Source organism: Pipistrellus kuhlii, unplaced genomic scaffold (assembly GCF_014108245.1).
Source record: "Pipistrellus kuhlii isolate mPipKuh1 unplaced genomic scaffold, mPipKuh1.p scaffold_m20_p_3, whole genome shotgun sequence".
NCBI classification, from domain to species: Eukaryota; Metazoa; Chordata; class Mammalia; order Chiroptera; family Vespertilionidae; genus Pipistrellus; species Pipistrellus kuhlii.
The window spans coordinates 52,847,220-52,870,818 of record NW_023425529.1 but is presented as its reverse complement, the minus strand read 5'-3'; the positions used below and the strand labels follow the sequence as shown (position 1 = coordinate 52,870,818).

General features: G+C 50.1%; 1 protein-coding gene across 1 annotated transcript in view; it reads left to right on the top strand.

Moving 5' to 3' along the window:
• The window catches only part of PPM1H (protein phosphatase, Mg2+/Mn2+ dependent 1H), a 226,381-nt gene that overhangs the window by 132,121 nt on the left and 70,661 nt on the right, over window positions 1-23,599 (top strand). Inside the window, exon 5 of the mRNA XM_036458585.2 lies at window positions 19,225-19,309. Coding sequence (XP_036314478.1) covers window positions 19,225-19,309 — 85 coding nt within the window. The remainder of the gene's footprint in view (window positions 1-19,224; window positions 19,310-23,599) is intronic.

The window sequence follows — 23,599 nt, the reverse complement described above, 5'->3', positions numbered from 1 at the left end:
ACAGAGAGCGGAATGGCGAAGAGGTTTGGACCCGGGTTGGAAGGGATGACAGAAACTCAAACCCGGAGTGTTCTTCCAGCCGCGTGGCAAAATAACGTGTTGATAGAAAAGAGGTCTTTGGGTTTTTACAGACGTGGAGGGGCGAGGCTTGCTCTCCACGAGGCAGTACAGAGCTGGCAGCCTCAGGAGGACAGAGCAGAGACTCACACAGCCTGAGTTGACCTTGGCTCTGAGGCGTTTAGCTGTGTGTAACCGCGGGTCAGTGCCATGCTGGCAGTGCCTCAGGACTGCCATCTCTGAATGGAGGTGACAGAAGGACCCCGGTGAAGATTAAACGGGCAGGTGGTGGGCAGCTCTTTGCACAGGGCCAGGCCAGTGCCATGCTCAGAGCCAGGTAACTGCTGCATTGTCATTGTGCTCAGTGCATGCTCATTGGGAGCTGTCAGTGCGCTGCTGTGGGGAAGAGTGGGTTCTCTCTTAGGGAAAACACTTAGGCATTAACCGTATTACCACCTAATAAGAATATCCTAAGTCATCTGGTTTGTTAAGGTCCCCTTGAAGCACCATTTTTATGACTTTAGGAAAATCTTAAAAATATCGTGGCTGGTGTGTGTGTGTGTGTGTGTGTGTGTGTGTGTGTGTGTGTGTGTATTATGAGTTGTATGAGGAAAGGTACGAATGTTTCCGCTCTACAATCACATCTTGGGTAGGCTAAGTGTGAAAACAGTAGACCCCAAATTCCCTGGCCTAGAGAAGCGATGGCTTTGTCTCTTGCAGGCATGTGGGGGACCCTGGCTGAGCGGGGTCCGCCACCTTTAACCCCTGGCCCCCAAGGTCTCTGAGGGATCTCCATCCAGTCAGCTGGAGGGAACAAGAGCATGGAGGGAGCTCAGGAAGGTTTCCTGGCGGGCCGGGCGAGGCACACATCACGCCGGCAGGCTGCCCATTGGCTAGAGCTCAGGTGCATCCTGAGAAACAGGGACGACGGCTGGGAAGTGTAGTCGTTGCCCACACAAGAATGTCCGCCCTGTGGAAAGAGTTTGAGTCAAACAGAGGACATGCCTGGACGTAAGGCCTCATTAGAGAGAGCAGGTGCTCTGGAGAAGGACTGGCTTGCTGTTTCTTTTATATGTTTGGAACGAAGGAGGGAGTGTGAGGAAGATTACATGAAGGTGGGAGAAGGGGCAGGGAGAGAATCTCCATGACCAGATTACAAGATAGTTAACAAGAGTACGTGCTCCCTTGAACGTAGTTATGTCTCCAAAAGGCCCGCATTTCTAAGGTGTGTTAACCTAGACACACAAAACAGTGGACAGGCCTTGCTTAAGGCAAAGGCTGCTATCATGGGGACTGCTGTTCACTCCAGTCCTACAGCTGCTGCTGCAGCTGCCTCAGTGGGCGGCACGGGTGACGGGGACTGGGATCAGTGTCATGTTTTACCCTCTAGAGCCTCACCCCCCCTCAGATGCTCTTACTCACCCCTCTGACCCCACCCCCACAGATCTCTCTCAGGAGCCACCTGCCTCCCTCCCTCGTGAGCGGAGGGTTTCTGGGTCATGGCTCGGTGTGGTTCTGATCCAGGTCAGCTCCGCGCCTCAGATGGGTGTCACTGCTGTTTGACTCGGTCATCGTGTGTGTGAACCCAAGACCTGCGTGGGTTGTTCCGGAGAACAGCGTGGCGGAGGAAGGGACATGCACATCAAAACACAGTGTTCAGGGCGGGGCTGGGAGGCCCTTCGCCGAAGTGCCTGTGGGGCGCTTTGGGTGGAGGACGGGCAGAACTCGGGGTGGGTGGCCACCCAGAGCGGGCACCTGGAGCTCACGGCCTGAGTGAGTTCTAGATGCACAGCATGACTCTGGCAAGATCTCCTAAACCCAGTGTGCTCCTCTGTCCGATGAGAATACTAACAGCCTCCCATGGGGAACTGTGCTGCTGAACGAGACAGTACACACAAGGCAATGATCTCGTTTATCTGGTACATAGTAAGCTCATAGTAATACATGTTGGCTATTGTCTCTATTAAAATAGAAAGTCAAAAAAGACTAACGATTGACTAAAAGTACAGGGTTTAAAGCCAAGCATCCTTGGTTTGAATTCCCTTTCATTCCCTTCCTCTCTCTAAAATCAATTAAAAAAATAATGGAAACAAAAACTCCTGACCAAATGAAGCTTGCATTTCAAGAACAGGGTAGGGGAGGCGGGCAGGAGACTGATAATCAATAAAATAGAGACGCAAAACGTATAATACACGTATAAAACATTGACTATGACATACTGATTGCATGCATGTGAAATATTTAGACAATATCTTCTATAAAGAAAGCACTTAATAAATGTTAGTTCTTAGTGTTGATTATTAACTTATTGCTATTACTGCTAATACCAGAGTTTGCCGCTTTAATAGAGCTTAGTTTATGACAACATGATGACGTGAGGTAGATAAACTTTGCATTACAGTGCAGATGGCCAGGAAAGGGCTGCCCTGGCTTTGGGGCTGATGGGAAGCGTGCTGTGAACTTCTCAGACAGCATTCCGGAGCTGCTCAGTGGGGTATGAGCCGTCTTAGCCAGTGATGCTGCCAACTATGAACCCTGGACCCTGGAACTCTGTGCTTCCCCGAGTGGCGGTAGGCAGCCTGCGGGGGCCAGGCCAGCACATTCCGGGGCCCGGTGCTCGGGGAGGGCTCCACGAGGCTCACAGGTAACTTCCGGTGCTTTGAGGGGCGAGCCAGGCAGCTCTGATAGGATTTTTGTTATGTTTTGGTTTTTAACTTTTGTTTGTCAAGCAATGGGTGTCTCTGATAGCACAGAAAAATTAGTGCTTTTTTAGCCAATCCCTTTACAAGCCTCCAGGCATGTGACAGAAAAATAACAAGGTTTTTTTCTTTTTCTTGCAAGACTGGGCTGTGAAGGCAAGGTCACGCTCCCCGGGAGCCCAGGGGCACAGGAGGCCCTCGGTCAGGCTGCTTGGTCCGAGCCTGCCCGACCCTCTGCATCAGGCCGTGTGGCCGCCCGGCTCTCGGCCCCCTTCCTCTGGCGGAGGCATCCCGGGCCACGAAGAGGCTTGTGAAGCTGCAGAGTGGAAACCATCCCCAGCCCCAGGCCATCACCAGGCCCGCCTGCAGAAACTGGGTTCTTGCAATTAACTTTCCCGCGGGCTCATCTCTGTGTGTGTGTCCCCCTCCCTCCCACCACCTGGAGCCAAGCGTGTCCGCTCTTTCTGTGTCAGAGTCTGTGTCTAGTTCTCCCTCTCCCCTCAGTCACGTTCTCTGTGAATCGGACTGGCACCTCACTGCCTTCGTTCTCACCAGTCTGTCAGGGACAGAGGGTCCCGCTTGCCAATGGGCTACTCTGGTTCTCAGTATCCATAGGTTGTCTGAAAAATGGCTGGACTCTATTAGTTACTTCTCAGAGCCTTTATTTAAACAAAATCTTGTCACCAAGGCCCGGTACATGAAACAGATAAGAACTTGTGGTTGGCCAAAACCAGTTTGGCTCAATGGAGAGAGCGTCGGCCTGCGGACTGAAAGGTCCCGGGTTCGATTCCGGTCAAGGGCATGTACATTGGTTGCAGGCACATCCTCAGTGGGGGGTGCAGGAGGCAGCTGGTCGACATCTCTCTTTCATTGATGTTTCTAGCTCTCTATCCTTCTCCCTTCCTCTCTGTAAAAAAATCAATATATATATATATATATATATATATATATATATATTTATTTATTTATTTATTTATTTATTTATTTTTTTTTTAAAGAACTTGTGGTTAACAGCACAGATTCCAGAGCAGCGGTTGTTGGTCTCTGAAGTCCAAAAGGTTGGCGACCGCTGCTCTAGAGACACAGCCTCGCCGGGCTCCGGTCCTGGCTCTGTCACTTATCATAGAGCTTTCTCACGCCACGGGGACAGGAAGCGGCTCTGGGAAACGCTGCTGTGTTACGGCAGGGGTCCGGCTGAGGCACCCGCTCGTTTCTCCGCTCAGCACCTCAGTCCAAGTGCACGGAGGGCTTCCCTCCTGTGTGCTCCGCGGGCACAGGCAGGCTGGGGGCGGGGGGCGGTCTTCACCTTGGACCCCATGATAATGAAGGATCGTGGTTGTCTCGGCACTGCCTGTCGGGGAGCACTGGCGCTTCCGGGAAAGTTACAAGCCTCACAGCACACACGTTTGTTTGTTTGTTATTCACTTAACTCTTTGCTGCGTCTGATCTCCCCTCATTTTAATTTCCACATGTATTTCTGTATCTGGTGTGTATTTGGGTAATCTCCCTTTAAATCCTTTCTTGAGCAAGGGGAAGTCTGAATAAATATGTTCTGCAAACTGATTTATGCGTAAAATGTCCAAGACTAAAGGGGTGTTCTTCTCCCACATGGAGCCCTTTCCCCCGTTCCAATCTTGTTTAAGGTGCCACCAAGCATCCCATTGCCCTAAACTGGAAACCCTGGTAACTTCCTGTGATAGCTCTTTCTCCTCTCCTTTTCCCCACCGCGTCTGCCACCAATGCCTGCCAACAGACACAGCATCTTTGGGGGACTCCTCATAGGAGCCTTACAGGGACCCGCTCATCTCACGGGCTTCTAGTCAGGCGCTAAAATGCTGGCGCCTCCTCCCCCCGCCCCCGCCCCTATTTAACGCTGGGTGACCTCTCATCTTCAGAGTCAAGTGCAGACTCCTTAGCTTTCTTTGTCCGCCTCTCTCTGCCTTCATCTCCTCGCACCCAAGCCCTGGCAGTGCCAGCCACATCCTCACACCTCCCGGAACTCGCTGTCCTCCAGGCTCTGTGAGAGCAGCTCCCGGGGAGTCTTCTAGAAGACCTGCCTGTGGTGTCACTTCTTCCTCGAGGTCTTCCCTGCCCGCCGTGCCCCTCTGGGTGCCAGGGGCTCAGGGGTGCCTTCACTGCCCACACCGCAGCACAACGGAGCATCTCTCCCCAACAGGCCAGAGCTCATTTGAAGCGGAAATCAAATCTTATCCTGATTGTATCTCTCCTCCCACCCCCACCCTCCGCCCCCAAAGCGCTCCCAGAAGCAGGCTCATCTCTGCCCAGGCTGTTGGTTTGTAAATAGGATGGCTGTTTGAAAAGCCCATGGCACCGTGATGCCATGTGGGCTGTATAACGTTCTTTAAAGGGGCCTGGGCGAGTAGGTGCCCTTAGTCTGGGGTGACACTAACTGGGGGTGCACCGGGACCTGGAGTCTGAAGGCCATGGCTAACTGTGGGGAAACGGCACCTAATAAACACGCCTCCCGCACCGTCCCAAACCCACCGTGGTCAGACCCGTGTCCGCTGGCTCTGACCATGGAGACGTCAGGAGCACGTCGCTTCTCGGGGCCTCCATTGCCTCCTTCGGTCAGGACTAGCACTCCCCCCGCCCCAGGCTTCAGCAGCAGGTGCTCGTCCCCTCTTCAGCTCTGTCCTCCCAGGCCACGGGCCACACGCACTGGGAATCATCTTTGTAAACGATCGCACCTCTGCTCTAAGCCCTCCGGAGCTCATTGTTGGTTTTGTTAGAACCCTGCGATGCTTGCCAGGTCCTCTGCCCACCTCTCCAGCCCCCAACACCCGTCCCATGTTCTCACGGACCCTTTGTCCGGCTTCACACTCGCCAAGTGCGCACCCGTATGTCCCGTTGCTTCCGCCTGAGCTGCTCTCTCCCTGGCTTCCCACGTGGCTCCCTGCTGCCGGTCCTTCGGGCCTCCTGGTCCCCTCCTGGCCCGGCTGGCGGAAGCGTCCCAGCACCTCCCACCCAGACCCCTGCCTCCCCAAGCTGTGAGCTCCGTGCCATGCAGACTGCTCTCCTGTTGGCAAATATTCCCAGAGTGGCCACCCCAGGAATATTTGCCAACAGGAAAAGAAAACAAGGTCTTGGAAGTTCCGATTTGATCAGTAAAAGTGTGGTCAGTGTTACTGGGGCTCCCCTTACATGCAAGGTCACGACGTGGGTTTACGTTCAAATTTTTATGGTGAAAACACTCAGGTTCCTTTGGAGGCTGAGCCGCCGTGCTGTGTGTTCAGGAAAGCTGTTCCCAGAGGTTGAGACAGATTCGCTTCAGATCAGCGGTGTGGCTCTGTCTGGCGTCTGCAGCCACAGTCGCCTCTCGCTAATTTAGGGCACCCCTCGATTAGGGAGCAGTGCGTGTGTCCCTCTCTCCCTCTCGGCAATGTGGGACAGGAGCCGGGGGACTGTGCCGGCCCCGAGGCCCCTCTCCGCGCACCACTCCAGGCTCAGTGCGCTCTCTGGTGCACACGAGCTCCTTCTGGGTCACTCCCGTCTGTTCTCATTTCACTATTTTTGTCCCCGGTAATTGTCTGGAGGGAAGCTCACCCGAGTCCAGCATTCTCCGAGCTATTGGATTTCACCAAGGAGAGAAGAGAGAGGGTGGGCTGGAGCCCAGTGCAGGCAGGAAGGATGGCAGCTGGTCCCAGGTGGGAAGCGGGCCTGGGAAGACCCTGGCCTTGGCCCCGGGTGGCAGAAGGCATCGGGGAAGGCCCTAGGTGCTCGGGGCACGGGCGTTTCTATGGGAACGGTCTGCCACGAGCAGGAGGAGGTACAGCACTGAAGACAGAACCCCGAGGTGAATGTGAGGTCCTGGGTCTCGGCCTGGCTCGCCCGCTAATCTTCCTCTTCTTGGTTTCTCCATCCCTGAAATGAAACGGTTAAACTAACAGGGTTTCTAACCTCAGACATTCCTGGGATGCTTTGGCCAAGCTTTTGTCCCAGGGCCAGGAGAGAACAAACACAGATTCGGTGGAGACGTTGAGTTTCTTTGGGGGTTCCTTAGCCCGGCGGATCCTCCCGCCTTCGTTCTCCGACGGACACGCGTTGTAGATCACTTTTAAATTCCTTAAACTCCGGAAACTGGTGAGGAGTTGTAACTGCAGATAAACACACACGTAGTGTTAGGGCAGAAACCACCCCACACGTACGGGGCCTCCCCTTGGCGAGAACTCCGCGGGCGCCGATGAGTCACGCTCAGATCGCTTTCATCTGTGAGGCTCGCGTGACCTGGAGGCAGAAATAGATGTCCTTCAAAGCGCTCGCGGCTTCCCAGAGCCACCCATCTGGAAACCAAATGAAGGCGCCGCCTCATGAAAGCGCCCTCACAACGGCAAGGAAAGGCTCAGGGACCCCAGCCAGACACGAGAAAGTGTGAACCAAAGGAACGTGACTGCCATGGGGGCGCGTTCCCTTAGGGCTCTGGGGCAGCGGTAAGCGGTAAGCACTTCGCTCCAAGCACCACAGTTCAGCCTTTTGAACAACAGCCTCGCGTTTCAAATAACATGTGTCTCCATCAGTGCTCTCTCTAATCGCTCCTCTGCCTCCCTCCTCCTTTGCACCAGGCCGAGGAGGGGAAGGTTTGTGTGCTGAGGTGGCTGTGAATGGCGCCGGCCAGTGGGAGCCGGGAGACCGTGCTCTAAGAGCCGCTTGTCCTGTGGAGTGTGTGACGTGCTGATGGATGCTAAACATTCGACATGTGAACGTGAATAGGTCCACAGACATTGGGGCGCAGAAACAAGGGGTTTGATGGATTGTGTTTCTCTCGAGTGTTTGGTGAAGTGGGGTTAGGGCAGGCAGAGCCTCTTTAACAGGGTTATTGTAAGAACAAGCTGACAACTTGAACCTTGCCCCCAGGAAAAAATACATTGAAAACGGTGTGTCTACAGGGACACATTTGTGGTGGACTTCTGGGTGTGAGGAGGGAGGCTGAGGAGCAATTAGAGAGAGCACTGATAGAGACATGTGGACTTACTAGAGTGGGATTTTTTTTTTCCAGAGAATTTACCTTTTCATTATTTTTTTTCTTCGTTTCTGTGCAACATATAGAAGGGTGAACTGGTTTATTTTTATTTTATTGCCTGAGGAAGAACTAAACTCGAAGTAAGTAGTTTGTGTAGCAATTAAGATATTTTAATTCACCCGAATATTTTTATTTTCAATCTACTAGCCCAGAGTATAAATACTCCCTATCATTCTTGTGTGGACAGTGGGAATGTTATTTCTCTGTTCCGTGGGCGAAAGTTTCTGCTTTGGGCACTGCTACTCCCAGCAAAAACACAAAGTGGTTTATCCATCAAGGGTCACTCTCCTGATTGTGTTGGTGATGTTCTTCCTCTTTTCCTGTCCTCAAACCTTCCAGAATCCAGATTCATAACTGAACCTTCGGAGCAGGAGGGAGAGTGGAGGCAGCAGACCATACGGCTGAGGCACCTCACACTGAGATGTCTCCGTTGCCCACACACTTGTAGATTCAAACAGCTGCCCATGCCCCAGGCCTCTCTGCCGGGCCTTGTCTGTGAGGTGGCTTTTCCTGGTGGCCCACGCTCTCCCTAAACCCCTCTTCCGGCTGGACTCTCCCCTGTCTTCCTCTCTCTGAAATCTATTAAAAATATATACTAAGAAGAGAAAAAAGAGCCCGGCCGGGTGTGGCTCAGCGGTTGGGTGTCAACCTATGAACCAGGAGATCACAGTTCAATTCCCAGTCAGGGCACATGCCCAAGATTCAGGCTCAAACCCTGGTAGAGGGTGTGCAGGGGGCAGTCAATCAATATTCTCCTTCATCATTGATGTTTCTATCCCTTCCTCTATGAAATGAAAATACGGTTTTTCTAAAAAAAAAAAAAAAAAAAAAAAAAAGGAAAAAGAAATATGTATTTCTACCACCCAGAGATGATCACATACTCTTCCACTTGACAGTCCTCCCGATATGAAGAAGCACTTACTGTAATCCTCCACAAACCTTCTTCAGAATGCACATCCCTAGAGTCCTTAACACCCTTCAGAGCTGGTGGGAGCCCCCAGTGTTCAGGTCTGTGGCCGGGTTCTAACGAAACTTCCCTGTTCACACATGGCACCCCTCAGAACTGAAATGACCCAGGGGATATAGCGCCAGTGCCCCCTCCACTCCCTGTGAGGACAGCGTCCTTCCGCCCACTCTCACCTTCCCAGCAGCCATGCCACAGAGTCTTCCTCCAGCTGATACCCTTAGTGACAGAATCTGTTGTCTCCCTGGACCCCATTTCCTCTCTCCAGTCTCGGGGCTCACCTCCCAGATTCCTCACTGCGCTGGGACAGCCTCATTCTCAAGGACGTTCAGGGCCCGAGCTGTGGGTGATCTGTGGAGGCTGGAGGACTCGACCCCATTTGTCACAGTCGACTTCTCTTCTGGACTCGCTTCACCTGCCTGAGGCCTCAGCGTGTTTGGTTTCTTGTTGTAGCTCATGGTTATCTTCCCTCTCGATCAGAAATAAAATAGGACTTCGTTGGCTTTGTCATCTATCAGTGTTATTATACCTTTGCTCTCAAGTAACTAATTAGCCTCTTCCTAAGTCACTTCATTTTTTCACCTAAACCTAAAGAAGGCCATTTCTGTTGGCTTCACCATATTCCATAAATATAAACCTATTCTTGGCTTTAGCCTTGTGAACGCTTTTGATAGTTTGGTGGTATCACCTGTCCTTGGCCTTCCCATTGGAAGAAATGGGATCTTGAATGAACCCCATACTAATGGTCTGAGTGTGGGGAAAATGTAAAGTCCAATATGCATTTCTTCAGCTGGACATCAAAGTGATTCCTGGGTGTGGAATGAGATCCACTGGGGAAGCTTTAGATGTCAACATTTTGCAGGGATTGGTGTCAAACTCAACCTGGTTACTGCAAGGTCCAGGGAGGAACAAGAAGCTGCATGGCCGAAACCGGTTTGGCTTAGTGGATAGAGCGTCAGTCTGTGGACTGGAAGGTCCCAGGTTCAATTCCGGTCAAGGGCATGTATCTTGGTTGTGGGCACATCCCCAGTAGGGGGTGTGCAAGAGGCAGCTGATCAATGATTCTCTCTCATCGATGTTTCTAACTCTCTAACCCTCTCTCTTCCTCTCTGTAAAAACTCAATAAAATATATTTTTAAAAAAGAAGAAGCTGCATGGCTGAGACGTGGAAATGAATTCTTAAGTCCTATTCTGGACCCTGCCTACCAATCCCAAAAAGTTAAACAGAGAACGAGATGGACAGAGGCTGAGGCAGAGGAACACGGTGCATAAGTAACAAATGTTGGTCGTAAGCCCCAGTGCAGTCCCTCTATGAGTCAGGCTGGACCACGGTGAAGTCTTCTGTCATCTAAGCTAGAATCAGATCCAACGCTTAGGACATGCCAAGCCTATTTGCCTCCTTTCCCCTCGTCCTGGTGATGAGGGAAAGGCGTTCCAGAGAATCAGCAAATGCAAAACTAAAATGAGAACCAGAGCAAGAAAGCCCCCATGCTTCCAGTCAGAACAAGTTGCAGCCGGAGCAGCAAGAGCATGCCCCGAGCTCTCTGACCTGCCAGCTGTTTACGAGAAGAGCCAGCATGGAGAAAGCCAGGGAGTGGGGCGGAGGGAGGGAGCTGAGCTTTCTTCCCGGCAGCCCCTACCTTAGCCTCTCCCTCGGCCTTTGCCGTTTTGTGTATAAAGTGCGTCTCAGAAAAGAAAGTGGGATCCGAGAGAGACTCTTGCTGCGGCCTTGGTACAAGAGAGAGCAGCCCTGGTTTTTCACTTCACAAGGCTTCTGGGAGTTAGAAGAGGGGCGCCCCAGAGTGACGCTCGCTGTGTCTCTGGACTGTAACTCGTTCAATGCAGCCATCCTGAATCTGAGCCACTGATGCAGAAAAGTGAAGATGTTCCTCTCTCGGTCAGATTGGGGAAGGTTGCACAGATGTCCCGTGTTGGAGAACAGCAGCACATAGTGGTAGGTTCAAAAAAAAAAGTGCTTTCCAAACTCTTTTGAGCCTGAATTGTTGGGGTGGTTTCCTATTATCATGCAGAAGAGTGTTCCATGGGAAATACTATAGAGGCCAACTTTAATTCATTGACTTGTTCTGTGACAAGAGTTCACCAGGTGGATGAGAGAATGGGCCCATCTTTACATGTTCTCACTTAATGTTCATTCCCACCTTTTCTATATACATCCCTTGGAACACTTGTTTCAATTCCACAGTTTTCACTCTAATATAAACATGATTCTGTTTTTCTTTCCTTTTTTAAAAAAGAAATATGTTTTTATTGAAGGGAGGGAGGGAGGGAGGGAGGGAGGGAGGGAGGGAGAGAGAGAGAGAGAGAGAGAGAGAGAGAGAGAGAGAGAGAGAGAGAGAGAGAAACATCAATCAGTTGCCTTCGGTACCCATCCCAACTGGGGACCAGACCTGCAACCTGACCAGGAATCAAGCTGGTGACCCTTGGTGTGCGGGATGATGCTCCAAGCAACTGAGCGAGCTGGCCAGGGAAGGCCTGTTTTTCTGACCTCATCCCACAGTACCGCACTCACACCTCCCTCTCTGTACCCACCAACCTCGAATTCAGCACACCCAGAGTCACCTCCCCCAGGCGGGCTTCTCTTCCTGTCGCTCCTGTTGTCGGTAGCACCATCATCCCCCACTGACAGGCTGGGGACCTCAGCAGGTCCCAGACCTTCTCATTTCTTTGCTCGGGAGAATACACTTTTAAATTATGTGCACGTGGTAAATACACATAGAATAAAAAATGTTAATGCATTTCATTTCTAAGACTTTTCTACCTGCTTCCATAGACATAGTCCAGACGCTCATTGTTCACTTGGACAATTGCAATAACTTCAGGTCTATTAAGGGTTCAGTAGAATTTTTGCATAGAAAGGGGATTTCCTATACTTGTTTGTCAAAATAAAATCTTGAATTACAGAGATGTGTGGGGAAATGTTGAGGTTATGGCATTAATCCTAACGAGCAGGGCTTTGAAGCTAGTGATCAAGAGAAGAAGGAATGCTCCGATACTACACTGTCAGTCTCCCTCTTCTTGTGGAATTCTGGGGAATCTGAACACATGACTGAAGTGGCAATGGGAAATCAGCATGTCATTTTTTTAAATTTATCTTTATTGTTGAAAGTATTAAGATGCCCCTTTTGTTTGTGGGATTGTTTGTTTGTTTGCCCATTGACCCCTTCCACCCTGCACCCCCCTCTCCCTGGCCATCACCAAGTCCATGGGTTATGCATATATGCATGCAAGTTATTTGGTCAATCTCTACCCATTACCCCCACCTTCCCTCTGAAATTCTTCAATCTGTTCAATGCTTCTATGTCTCTGGATCTATCTTTTTTTCCCCATCATTTTAGTTTATTCATTAGATTCTACCTATAAATGATAGTATGCGATACTTATCTTTCTCTGATTGGCTTATTTTGCCTAAGTGAGGTCACTAAATGCAATTTGTTTTTTCATTCATGAAGTTTCTTAGAGTCACAACTGTGGACAGTTATTGTGCAAAGTAAGTTTTACCTGGTTGATTATACTAGTTTGACCTTGGGATATGTGAATTTCTGTTAACTCCAGCGGCACCATTAATAAGCTATAAAGTCCTTTTGCACATAAACTCATTTAATCTGAAGTGGTATTGTCTTTTTTTTTTTTTTTTTTTTTTGCTAATCCTCACCTGAAAATTTGTTGTTGTTTTTTTTAATTGATTTTTTTGGGGGGTGAGGAGGAGAGCAAGAGAGAAATATAAGAGAGAGAAAGAAATATCAATGTGAGAGAGAAACATTAATTGGTTGCCTCCCATATGTGCCCTGACAGGGAATCTATCCTGCAATCTTTTTGTTGTTGTTGTTGTTGTACAATGGTGACATTCCAATTAGCACAGCCAGGGCAAGCTATTGTCCCATTTTCAGGTGCAGAAAACTGAGTCTCAGAGTGGCTTGCACTGGACTCCAAACCCTCATCACTTTCCACTGTGCATCATCTGGCTCCGAAAACCCAGCTGATGTTTATGCTCAGAGAAATGGGCTTCCCAAACCTGTGTTACGTAAGGAATTGACGCAGGGTCACCATCGGCAGCTAGAGGCAGAGGGCTGACAGGTAAGGCATCACCCTGTGACCTAATCGTGGGCCACAAGTGAGGCCACCTGCCCTGCCAGGTGCATTCATGCAGCTTCATTGGAGCCGGGCCTGTGGCAAGCAGGATGCCGGGCTTACTTACACAGTGTAGTTGCCAGACCTTCTCAATACAGTTTACAGTAAGGAGCTGTCCATGGGTTGGTTGATTGGGCTTTGTTCTCACGCAGCAGATGTAACTCCTGATTTATAGCTTTGTAAAGCAGCAGCAGAGGCTGCCTCGGGACTCTTGGCAGGCAAATCTAGACAAGGCTCCTGCAAGTCGTTGTGAAGAATTCCAGGGGTGGAGGCCCGCGAACTCTGGTCAGTATATAAAGCAAAGATCAGGAAACTCTTTTGCCATTTCCAGCCACGGAATTTCACTGATTTGATTTAAATAGAATTGCCTCTTGTTTGTTTTATCCTGAGCATGAAGACCAGTCACCCACCATTCTTTGAATAAGCCCATTTCAGATTATGTGAAGGAGAATGTGACCCAGTCACTTCATCATTCTTTCCTTCAGGCCAAAACACCAAAATTGCTTCCACCCCTTGAATTGTTTTTATTTCTCTTCTTGGAATCCTGTTCCATTGCTCCATCGATTTGCCTTTTTTAAGTCGAGGGGTCAGAATTGGGCACAATCCTAACGTGAGTGTGCCCTACACAGTGCGTTAGTATTGGGTCGGCAGCTAAGTAATTGCGGGTTTCACACACATATGGCTTCAGTTGAATTTTTAGGTTTGCAGACGTAGTACAAATGTAAAACACATTTTGTTATTTGGTAGTTGGCTATTCAGCTGTTAATCAGTGAAAAAAGTTTTTTGATCTGTTTTGTAGTTTTCGTTTGGCGTTCGTTGAAAAATGGAAAATCAAAAGGAACATTTTCGTCATATTTTGCTTTTTTATTTCCACAAGGGAAAAACGCATTGCAAGCTCATAAAAAGTTATGTGCTGTTTATGGTGACGAAGCCTTAAAAGAACGGCAGTGTCAAAATTGGTTTGCCAAAGTTCGTTCTGGTGATTTTTCACTCAAAGATGAAAAACGCTCTGGTCGTCCAGTTGAAGTTGATGACGCCCTAATCAAAGCAATAATCAATTCAGACTGTCACAGTACAACACGTGAGATTGCAGAGAAGCTTCATGTATCACATACATGCATTGAAAATCACTTAAAACAACTTGGCTATGTTCAAAAACTCGATACATGGGTTCCTCACGAACTGAAAGAATCACAGTTAACGCAACGCATTAGCAGCTGCGATTTGCTAAAGAAACGTAATGAAAATGATCCATTTTTAAAACGACTGATAACTGGTGATGAAAAATGGGTTGTTTACAACAATATCAAGCGGAAAAGATCGTGGAGCAGGCCAGGTGAACCAACTCAAACAACATCAAAAGCTGATATTCATCAAAAGAAGGTTTTGTTATCAGTTTGGTGGGATTACAAAGGAATTGTCTACTTTGAACTCTTACCACCCAACCGAACGATCAATTCTGATGTCTACATTGAACAACTAACGAAATTAAACAATGCAGTTGAAGAAAAGCGGCCCGAATTGACAAATCGAAAAGGTGTTGTATTCCATCATGACAATGCAAGGCCACACACATCTTTGGTCACTCGGCAAAAATTAATGGAGCTTGGTTGGGATGTTTTGCCACATCCACCATATAGTCCTGACCTTGCACCATCTGATTACTTTTTGTTTCGATCTTTACAAAACTCCTTGAATGGTAAAAATTTCAATAATGATGATGATGTCAAATCGTACCTGATTCAGTTTTTTGCTAATAAAAACCAGAAGTTTTTTGAACGTGGGATTATGATGCTGCCTGAAAGATGGTAAAAGGTCATTGATCAAAATGGGCAATACATTACAGAATAAAGTTATTTAGTTCCATGAAAAAATTGTCTTTGATTTTCTTTAAAAAATCCGCAAGTACTTAGTTGCCGACCCAATAAATAGATTGCTTCCCAGGCTCTGCTTGTCCTACCTGCCTGAGCGTACACACAGTGAGCTATTGTAGTCATGTTATTCAAGAAAAAGAAAAATAAACTGGTGGAAGGTGGGGGAGATCATCCTACTCCAAAAATGACTACACTGGAGGAAAAACTAAATGACTTTAGTGGCCTCACCCTGTCTGGATACTTGCTTCAGGGAGAAAAGTACGTTCGCTTTGTGGCTTGAAAAGTGTTAGCGTGTATTTGTGCTGGGGGAATAGTGTGTATTGCTGCGGAGTGCAGGCATCGACCCTGCACTTAAGAACAGAAGATACGCCCTCGGGTGCCAGTGGGAAATGAACCATTAAATGTTCGATGTGTGCACTGGAGCTGAAGCATGCAGGCAAAACCTTCCCAGCCAAGTGCTTTTAAAACCGTGAAAAGTGAGAAAGCACCGTGGGACCTTCAGAAATAAATTCGGTTTGGAGTCTGTGGTCCTGTAAGAAGAAGCTTTAAAACCCACCCATTGGGAGTGTAAAATGATACAGCCACTCTGGAACATCCATCAGCAGTCCCTCGAAAGGTTAAATAGAGTTAGCATGTCACTCAGAAAACTCGTTCCTAGGTGTACATATATGTAGCCAAGAGAATGAAAAACATATATTCTCAAAAAAAGCAAAAATGGACCTCACTGTTTATAGCAGCATTATTCGAGGTACCAAATAGTGGAAAGAGCCCACGTGTTCATCAGCTGGTGAACGGACAGGCACAGTGTGGTATGTCCATACAGCGGACTGTTCACGTAGCCAGCAAAAAGAATGAGGTGCTGATGCGTGCTGCAATAAGGAGAGACCTCGAAACCATTGTGGCGAGTGAAAGGAGCCAGACACACAAGGCCGCCTGTGATCTCATTGATGTGACATGTCCAGAATAAGCAAATCCATGTGACAGGAAGCAGATTCGTGGTTGCCAGGGGCTCGAGGGTAGGAGGGGAGTGGGGTGACTGTTGAGGGGCCCTGGGACTTTTTTTTTTGAGGTGATGAAATTGTCCTGGAATTAGTTAGTGGTGATGGTTGAACAACCTTGTAACTATACTGAAAAGAAAACACAATGCTGAATTATATACTTTAAAAGGATGGATTTTATGGAACGTTGGTTATATTTTTAAATAATAGGACAGACAACACCAGTGTTAATTTATAGACGGATCCCTTGCCTTTTTAAAAAATAATAATAATAATTTGTACCTCAAAAAGTTTCCTTCAGTGACTATGAGGCTTTTACTTGGCCTGGAAAATAGGGTGCTGGTATAGCAAGATGTTGGTAGACAGCGGCTGAATTCTGACATTGAGAAAGGACTCTGGGTGGGGCGAGGACGGAGTGGGCTGGTTGTGAAGAAAACAGGGGACATCTGACTCAGTTCGTGCTCCGCGAGTGGTCGCTTGTTTCTGCTGCCGCTTAGAGATCGCGCATGTGTTGTGTGTGCTTTCTGGCCATTCTGTGTGTGGATGTTTTTGCTGAGAAATTTAATCATGCATTTGAGGTCCTGTTCCATGGTTCACCTTATTGGCAAACGTTTTTCTCGGATGTTCTGAAAATGGAATGACTAGAAACACACCCAAAATAAATCCAGGCTCCTGGGGTTCGTTTTCCTCCTTCCGCTATTTTTGGACGCCTCTCAGTGGCATCGCCAGCCCAGCTGTCCTTGGGTGCTGGTCACCCTGGCTTGTCCCTCAGCTGCCCTGCTTCCTTCTCCATCGACACATTTCCAACACCTTTGAAGGAGGCAGACACGCCTGCAGCATCCAGACAGAATTCTCGAGGTCTGATGAGGACTGACAAAGTGCATACCCCGTCCCGTACCTTGTACTTTAGAACTGGCACCCCCTCTGTCAGAAAGGGCTTTCCACCCGTCCCTCTTCTGTCACCTCGCCCCGGATCTCCTCCTCCGCTCTGGAAACGTGCGGTTTCACGTCACGTTTGGAATCGCTGGCAGCTGACGAGCGTGTAACGGAATCAGGGTGTCCCGTGAATACGCGCCACGGTGTCAGCGTGGCTTTTGTGTGCAGCCCTGTTCCAAGAGGACGGGTGACACAGACGCATCACCCGGAGGGGCTTCCTCGTCATGGGCTCCGGGTCCCCCAGGACTGAGGAGAGGCCCTGAGGTGACTGCTCCCTCCCGGCGCTCCTGTCTTGCTATCTGTTTAGTAGAGCCCACATGGTGGTGATTGCCACCTCCTGAGAAGAACAGAAGTCACTGTAGTCGCCCGTATTTCTTCCCCCATGTGTGTCGGGCCTCTTTTCAGAACCATTGAAATGTAGACCGAAAGGTACCTGAGAAATAACCAGGTCCTCCCATCCCCTTCTCTTCACAGACGAGAACTCGGGTCCCAGAGCCAAAGGCACGTGTAGGGCGAAGCTGGCACCTGCCAGCTCTGATTCACAGTATCCTTTCCTTCCTTCCCGAATGCCCGCCTTTCCTAGTTTGAGCCTGGAAGCTGGGATCCAGAGGCCACGGAGAGAAAGGGACCAGAAAGGGTTAAGACTATTTTTAAGCAGCGTTTTGAAACAGAAGGTTGCCTTTGGCACTGACTGCATAAGGACTTTCGCTCTAGTTCCCCAAGTTCTCACGGCCCTCTGTGCGACTTTCAGTGGAGGCCCAAACCTAGACCTTCCCTTCCAGTCTCTCCACCCGGTCAGACTCCCTGCTCCCCGACTGACTGTAGTTACTCTCCACTGGTGACGAGGACAAAGGCTGCTCGAATGGGCTCACACTGGTTTGCGAATAGTGGGTGCCGCTTGTGGGTTGGGGGTGAGATTGCGTTTTACAAGTGGCCCAGGTCTATAAGGGCCCTTGAACGTGTCCTGCTTCTGGCAGCATAATATAAGGAGTGATGCAAATACCAAAGCCCGAGGCATCCATCCCCTTCGCAGAGCCAGCCCCTGCAGTGTCTCCATTTTTTTCACAGTGTCAAAAATTCTCTAAAGCCCCCCAAGCTTTGTATTGTCCTCTCCTCCCTCGCCTGCCCCCCTCCACCTCCACTGGCTTCTATGACAGCAGCCACTGGGCACAGGTGAGAAGGGGTTGGGGCGGGGGTAGCCACAGCTGCGGCCATTTGTAGGGACCGCTTCTAAGTTTGGGAACAGCCTCTGGAGGGGAGGGAGCGGTGCCAGGCCTTCTTGGCACAAAGAACGTGGCCTCCCCAGAGCCAACGTGGCGTCTCCCGGAGCTGAGCTCTGCACCAGCATGTCATGTCCGGGCTCCGGCGTGTCCTCGGGCCTCTGGTGTATCCATGGGCCTTAGTGTCTGCCTGTGGCCTTCCCCGGGGAGTGTGCCAGGCCCCCTCTCTGGCCGCCCGCTAACAGGGAGCTTTGGGTTTGGACAGGATGCAGTTCCCAAGCCATTTCCATTTGTCATCGGATGGCAGTGTCCCACCAGAACCAGTCGCTCGCTGGGAAGTGGCTGTCAGGGACACCTCAGAACGGAGTCTGAGACCCGGAGGCCCCGCCAGGAATGGGCCTCGGAGAGGCGGCTCCGCGGTTATGGGCCTGCAGCCCCTCCTCAAGACATCTGCTCCGGGGAGCTCTGTTCTTTCAAGAGTCCCGGCGTCAGCAGTAGCTCTTGGACACATTTTGGGGCGTGAATTTACTGAACTTGCACTCGGCATGAGAGTGGATTTTCCTGGGCCCAGGATGTCACCCTGAAACTCGGGAGCTTCACATCTGGGGCGTTTTCAGAGTCTCGGTGAGCCTGTGGGTCACCGGGATCTCGCCACGATGCATATTCTATACAGTAAGTCCAGGGCAGCACCTGGGAGTCTGTATTTCTAGTAAGTTCCAAGGTGAGGCCGGTGCTCCTGGCTCGCAGACACGGAGCAGCCGGGATCTAGAGCTGTGCTGTCGACCGCATTACACACTGGCCACTGTCACTGCGTGAACTTAAAGCTAAATTAATTCAAATAAAATAATTCCATTTCTCGGCGGCACTGACCACAGCTCAAACGCTCAGTACCCCATGTCGCGGCCAGGTAGGGCTGCCCAGATGATAACATTCCCGTTGTCCCAGAAAGTTCCATGGGAGAATGCTCATCTTTCCTGACCCCTGTTGCATCCCCCATGCACTCACCCCTGTATTCAATGAGCATCTCCTAGGCGGTGAGTCCCGGGGCTGGGCATTCAGGAGTGGGTCCAGCGAGCAGACAAGGGGCACGCACGCTCACTGGAGTGTGACACCTGCCGTGCCGCTGTGTGCGGTGGAGTTGGTGACGGGGAACTTTGCCCTGGTTGGGGCGGGGGGTGGGGGGAGGAGAAAGTCTCCCGCTGGCATTTGATGCATATTCTCAGCTGGGAGGGGACACAGAACGGGGCACCTGGGAGGCCGGCTGTGACCGTACGCTTTCACCGTTGCAGGGCGATCATCGTCAGAAACGGAGAAATCATCCCCATGTCTTCGGAATTCACCCCCGAGACGGAGCGCCAGCGGCTCCAGTACCTGGTAAGCGTCCCGGGGCCTGGCAGAGCCTGCCGGTGTCGGGGGGAGGGGGACGGGGGTGCTGGGGAGGAGCACGTTGCTCCTGACGTGGGAGCGGCCCGCAGCAGCCGCAGGACATACGGTATGAGCTCCCCCCACACACACCTTCCGATCGCACATCCTGCTCCGCGTGTGACGGCGCTCGCCGCCTCTGTGCATTTACCACTGCGGCTGCTTTTCTCCCATCTGCGGCCAAACGCATGCTCTGTTCCTCCTTTTTTTTTCCCCGCCCCCAGAGGACTAAATCTTTATAAAGCGTGATCACACTGAAATAAGTAACATCGCTGAGTCATTGGAAACTAGTTTTTTTTTGTTGTTGTTGTTTGTTTTTAAAAAGTAGAAAGCACTCGGATGCTTTTGATGGAAACTCTCAGAAACCCCTGTGTCATTGTCTAAACAGGGAGGACATTTGGACGGTCTCCAGCGTGCGTGACCTAGAGGTTCACTATCAGGAAGGGATTGCCCCTCTCCCTGTGCCGGGCTCGGGCTGGCTTTTGGTCGGGATGGTGGCAGTTGGGATGCAGCCACTCAAGGCATTCCCTCAGGTGCAGGAGTTCCCCGAGGGGAGGTAAAGGGTGTCCCTGCACCGCTGGCCTCTGGGGGACCGGAGAGCATCGCTCTGCTTCCCTCACGGGGCGGTGTGCGCCACAGGAAGCGCGGGGTTGAGGCGCGCAGACCGTCTTCCTTGGCCTGCCGCTCACCTGAATTTAAGCGGAGGGGCTCGGCCCGGGTCCCGTGGTGAGAGGACGGCAGCCCGAGAGCCTGCTGCCTCCTGCTCACGCCAGGCCCCGGTGTGAGTCTCCAGGATCCTTTGGGACAGATGCAGTGTCAGAAAATGTTTCTGCCCTGAAAATAAATTCTCCGCGTAGATCGCTCTCTTTGGGGTGAGACGATGAGAAGGCTGGAGAAGAGGGGCCTGTTTGGTTTTTCAGAGCTTGAGAAGCTTCGCTTCACTCGGAGATTTGAGTTTTCTGGAAAACAGAACAGACCTACTTCCCCTTCAAATGACAGAGGCAGGGGCAGGGGTAGGGGCAGGGCCAGGGGCAGGGTGAGCATCTCAGGCCAGTGGCTTCGCTCTCCCCCTAGATTACGTTAGGTGGGGCGTCGTTGGGGACTCGCTGTGCAGAGTTATGTGGGTGAAGCACTTCCTTGGCAGCTGGCCTTCTTTTTGGAGAACATGACCCTCTACACTTAGACAAGAATTGACCCAGGCTCCTCAAAAGGGACATGGTTCGTGTCTCGGCATTTCAGCAGGTGTGTGAATGGCCAGGATTTGATTACTTCGTTCGGTTGACAGTTTCCCTCAGTCTTCTCTTCTGTCCTTTTCTTTGTTTTACTCGGTAAGTAAGCCCTGTTGCTTTGGGTAGCTGCCTGGTACATAACTCGGCTGGCACCCAGCACCGGCGTGGAGACATTTCTTCCCTCTCTACCGGCGATGGCTTTCTAACCTTCCAGTGGTTTCCAAGCAGACGCACTGCCCCCAGGTTTGGGGGTGGGGGCTCAAGCTGCCTTCACACCAGTCCAGAGGAGGCCCTGACCACACAGCACTTTCCCCTCCACCTCCCCCCGAGGCCTGTCTCAGCAGCACCCGAGCCTCCCACGCCTTGATGGCAATGCATCCCCTCCTTGCCCCTGAGTGGAAAGTTCCTGTTTTCCTGCTAGAAGCAATGGGTAATAATCCCAGGTTAACTTCTTAACTTTTGAAATAACTTCACATTTTCATGTTACAAGAATGATGAAAAAAAACAAAAACAAACTCAAAACGTTGACTTTTGAGGAGGGACCGGAAGGCTGACATGTTTCGGATTCCTGAGTGTCAGCCGACTATTTGGGATGGCTTCAGCTCTCAGCTTTGTCACGCAACAAGGCTGTGGTTTCAGCAAGGCCCTTTCCCAAGCCCAGCTTCGCCGTCTGCAACGGGCACAGAAAACCTCAGGAGCAGGTGTACGGGGTACATGAAAGCACACAGGCAGATTCTTTTGTGGTCCCCAGTCCTCATTTGGTATTATTTGAGGCATTCGGGTCTTGATACTTCAAATCCTACTGGCCCACAAACCACAGTAATATTTTCCTCCTCCTTTTTACTTAGTAATCACTCACGATGTTCCTAAGAGTAATGGGTGTTTTGGTGTCGCTCTTGAACAATTAATGTGGACATTATTAGTTCCCAGACCTGAGCCTAATGTCTGAATTTCTCAAAGGGAAGCATCTGCCCCCCCTTCTCTTTAATCCTTGCTCCTAAACCAGGTCGGTTTCCCTTTGAACCTCTTCTCTCCTGACAACAGCAGTGTGAGTGACGAGGCTATGAAATATCCTGGTTGTCTTCTGTAGGAGTCTAAGAATGTATGCTTTGAAATGAGCAAATCCAGTGGTACTAGTCACGTGACTGACAATGCAAATCTTTGTGACATATTTGAATTAGGGGATTTATAGCATACAATAACCTTGTGGTGAAATCTTTACAGTATTGAGAGAATTAGAATTAGAATTTGAAAATGATATCAGCGTGACCTGGACTTCTCTCCGCCCAGCTCCGGCTGGGCTGTGTGACCTCAAGTCCCCCCCCTCGGGATCCTGCATCTCCTTTTCTCCTCAGTGGGATCATGGGATACTTCCCATGAGATAGTCATCCTATGTTCTGAAATTGGTAGGAGAAGTAATCCCATGGTAACATAAAATACACACCCGGCGTCCTTGGGTTACGTCGGACTTGATGTACGTTGTTTTGTGGTTACATCACCATCTCACATTTATTTATTAAAAACAAAACAAAACAAAAAAAAAAAAAACAACAAAACAAAGTTCTGTCATTTCAATGGACATACATACGTGCTATATGTTTTTTATTTTTTATTTACCACAAGTAACGGTCAGGAATTGTTACCTTTCTTTTACATTTTTTCTACTGTGTCACTTCATTACTGCTGTGTGTGCTCCATGTGAGTGACGTAGGTGCTTATGTAGGTGGGTTCCGACTTACGGCAAAAATCACATTACATCGCAGGTAGGAATGGATCTCTGGCGTAACCCGAGGACCTACTGTACATATCTTATATTTTGAGTGCACCGAATTTTACCCGATTCATTTTTTTTTTTTAAACATTTTTCTGGAACTAATTGTGAAGCGGTTTAGTATAAGGATAGCTGTCTCCTTTACCCGATTTAAACAAATGAGTACATAGCTGGGGAGTTAACAGTGTCGGTCAAATTAAATTTTATTTTTATGAGGTGTGAAGAAACACGATAGAATTATTAAAACTTCCAAGTCCTTAGAGTAGGGGTGTCGAACTCAATCAGAGAAGGGGCCAAAATCTAAAATCCAGCCTAAATCGCGGGCCGAATGGTTTACTGAACAGTCATAAACTGTCATTGTGATGGAAACGCAGCGGAGTGCAGTGATGACAGCGCGGTGCGGGCCACATTGCAAGGCCTGGCGGGACGGATTTGGCCCGCGGGCCTTGTGTTTGACACATGTGCCTTAGAGGCTTGGTGTGGGCAGCTGTCTGCAGCCCCAGGGCTGATTGACGAGTAGAAAAGGTTCATGATTTTCTTGGACGGAGGGAGGGAGGGCTGGGAACCTCTGGTACTTGGACCGTTTGGGTCCGTGTGCAGAGGAACAGCCTTGGTATGCGCGGTGTGGATTTGGGGGATTATGGGGCTAGAAGCAGATTATGGGATGATGGATGAACTGAATAGTGGATATGGGTAGCAACTGAATGATTCTGTTCTACCCATATCCACTATTTGGTTCATTGTGTTTGGTCTCCCATGCCAACCTCCAGGGCCCTTCCTGCACCTCCCAGTGTCACGTGAACTCTGCTCCGTGGGTTCCTGGGCTGGCGATTAATCAGGCAGGCTGTGGGTGTGACATGTTCACACAGCGTGGCAGGTGCGTGATGAAGAGGCCGGGCCGACGTCTGCCCCCGCAGCTGGGGAGGGCTGATGGTCCCAGAGTCATGAATAAGCCTTGCTCTTCTGCGGGGCTTTATTTTCATTAATGTCTCCCGGGGGGTTGGAACGAAATACTAAGGGGTCCGGCAAACTGCACAGAACGTGTGGGTAGAGCCAAGGCCTGGAGAGGCGGGAACGCGGTCTGCGGACTGAAAGGTCCCAGGTTCGATTCCGGTCAAGGGCATGTACATTGGTTGTGGACATATCCGCGGTAGGGGGTGTGCAAGAGGCAGCTGATCAATGATTCTCTCTCATCGATGTTTCTAACTAACTCTCTCCCTTCCTCTCTCTACAAAATCAATA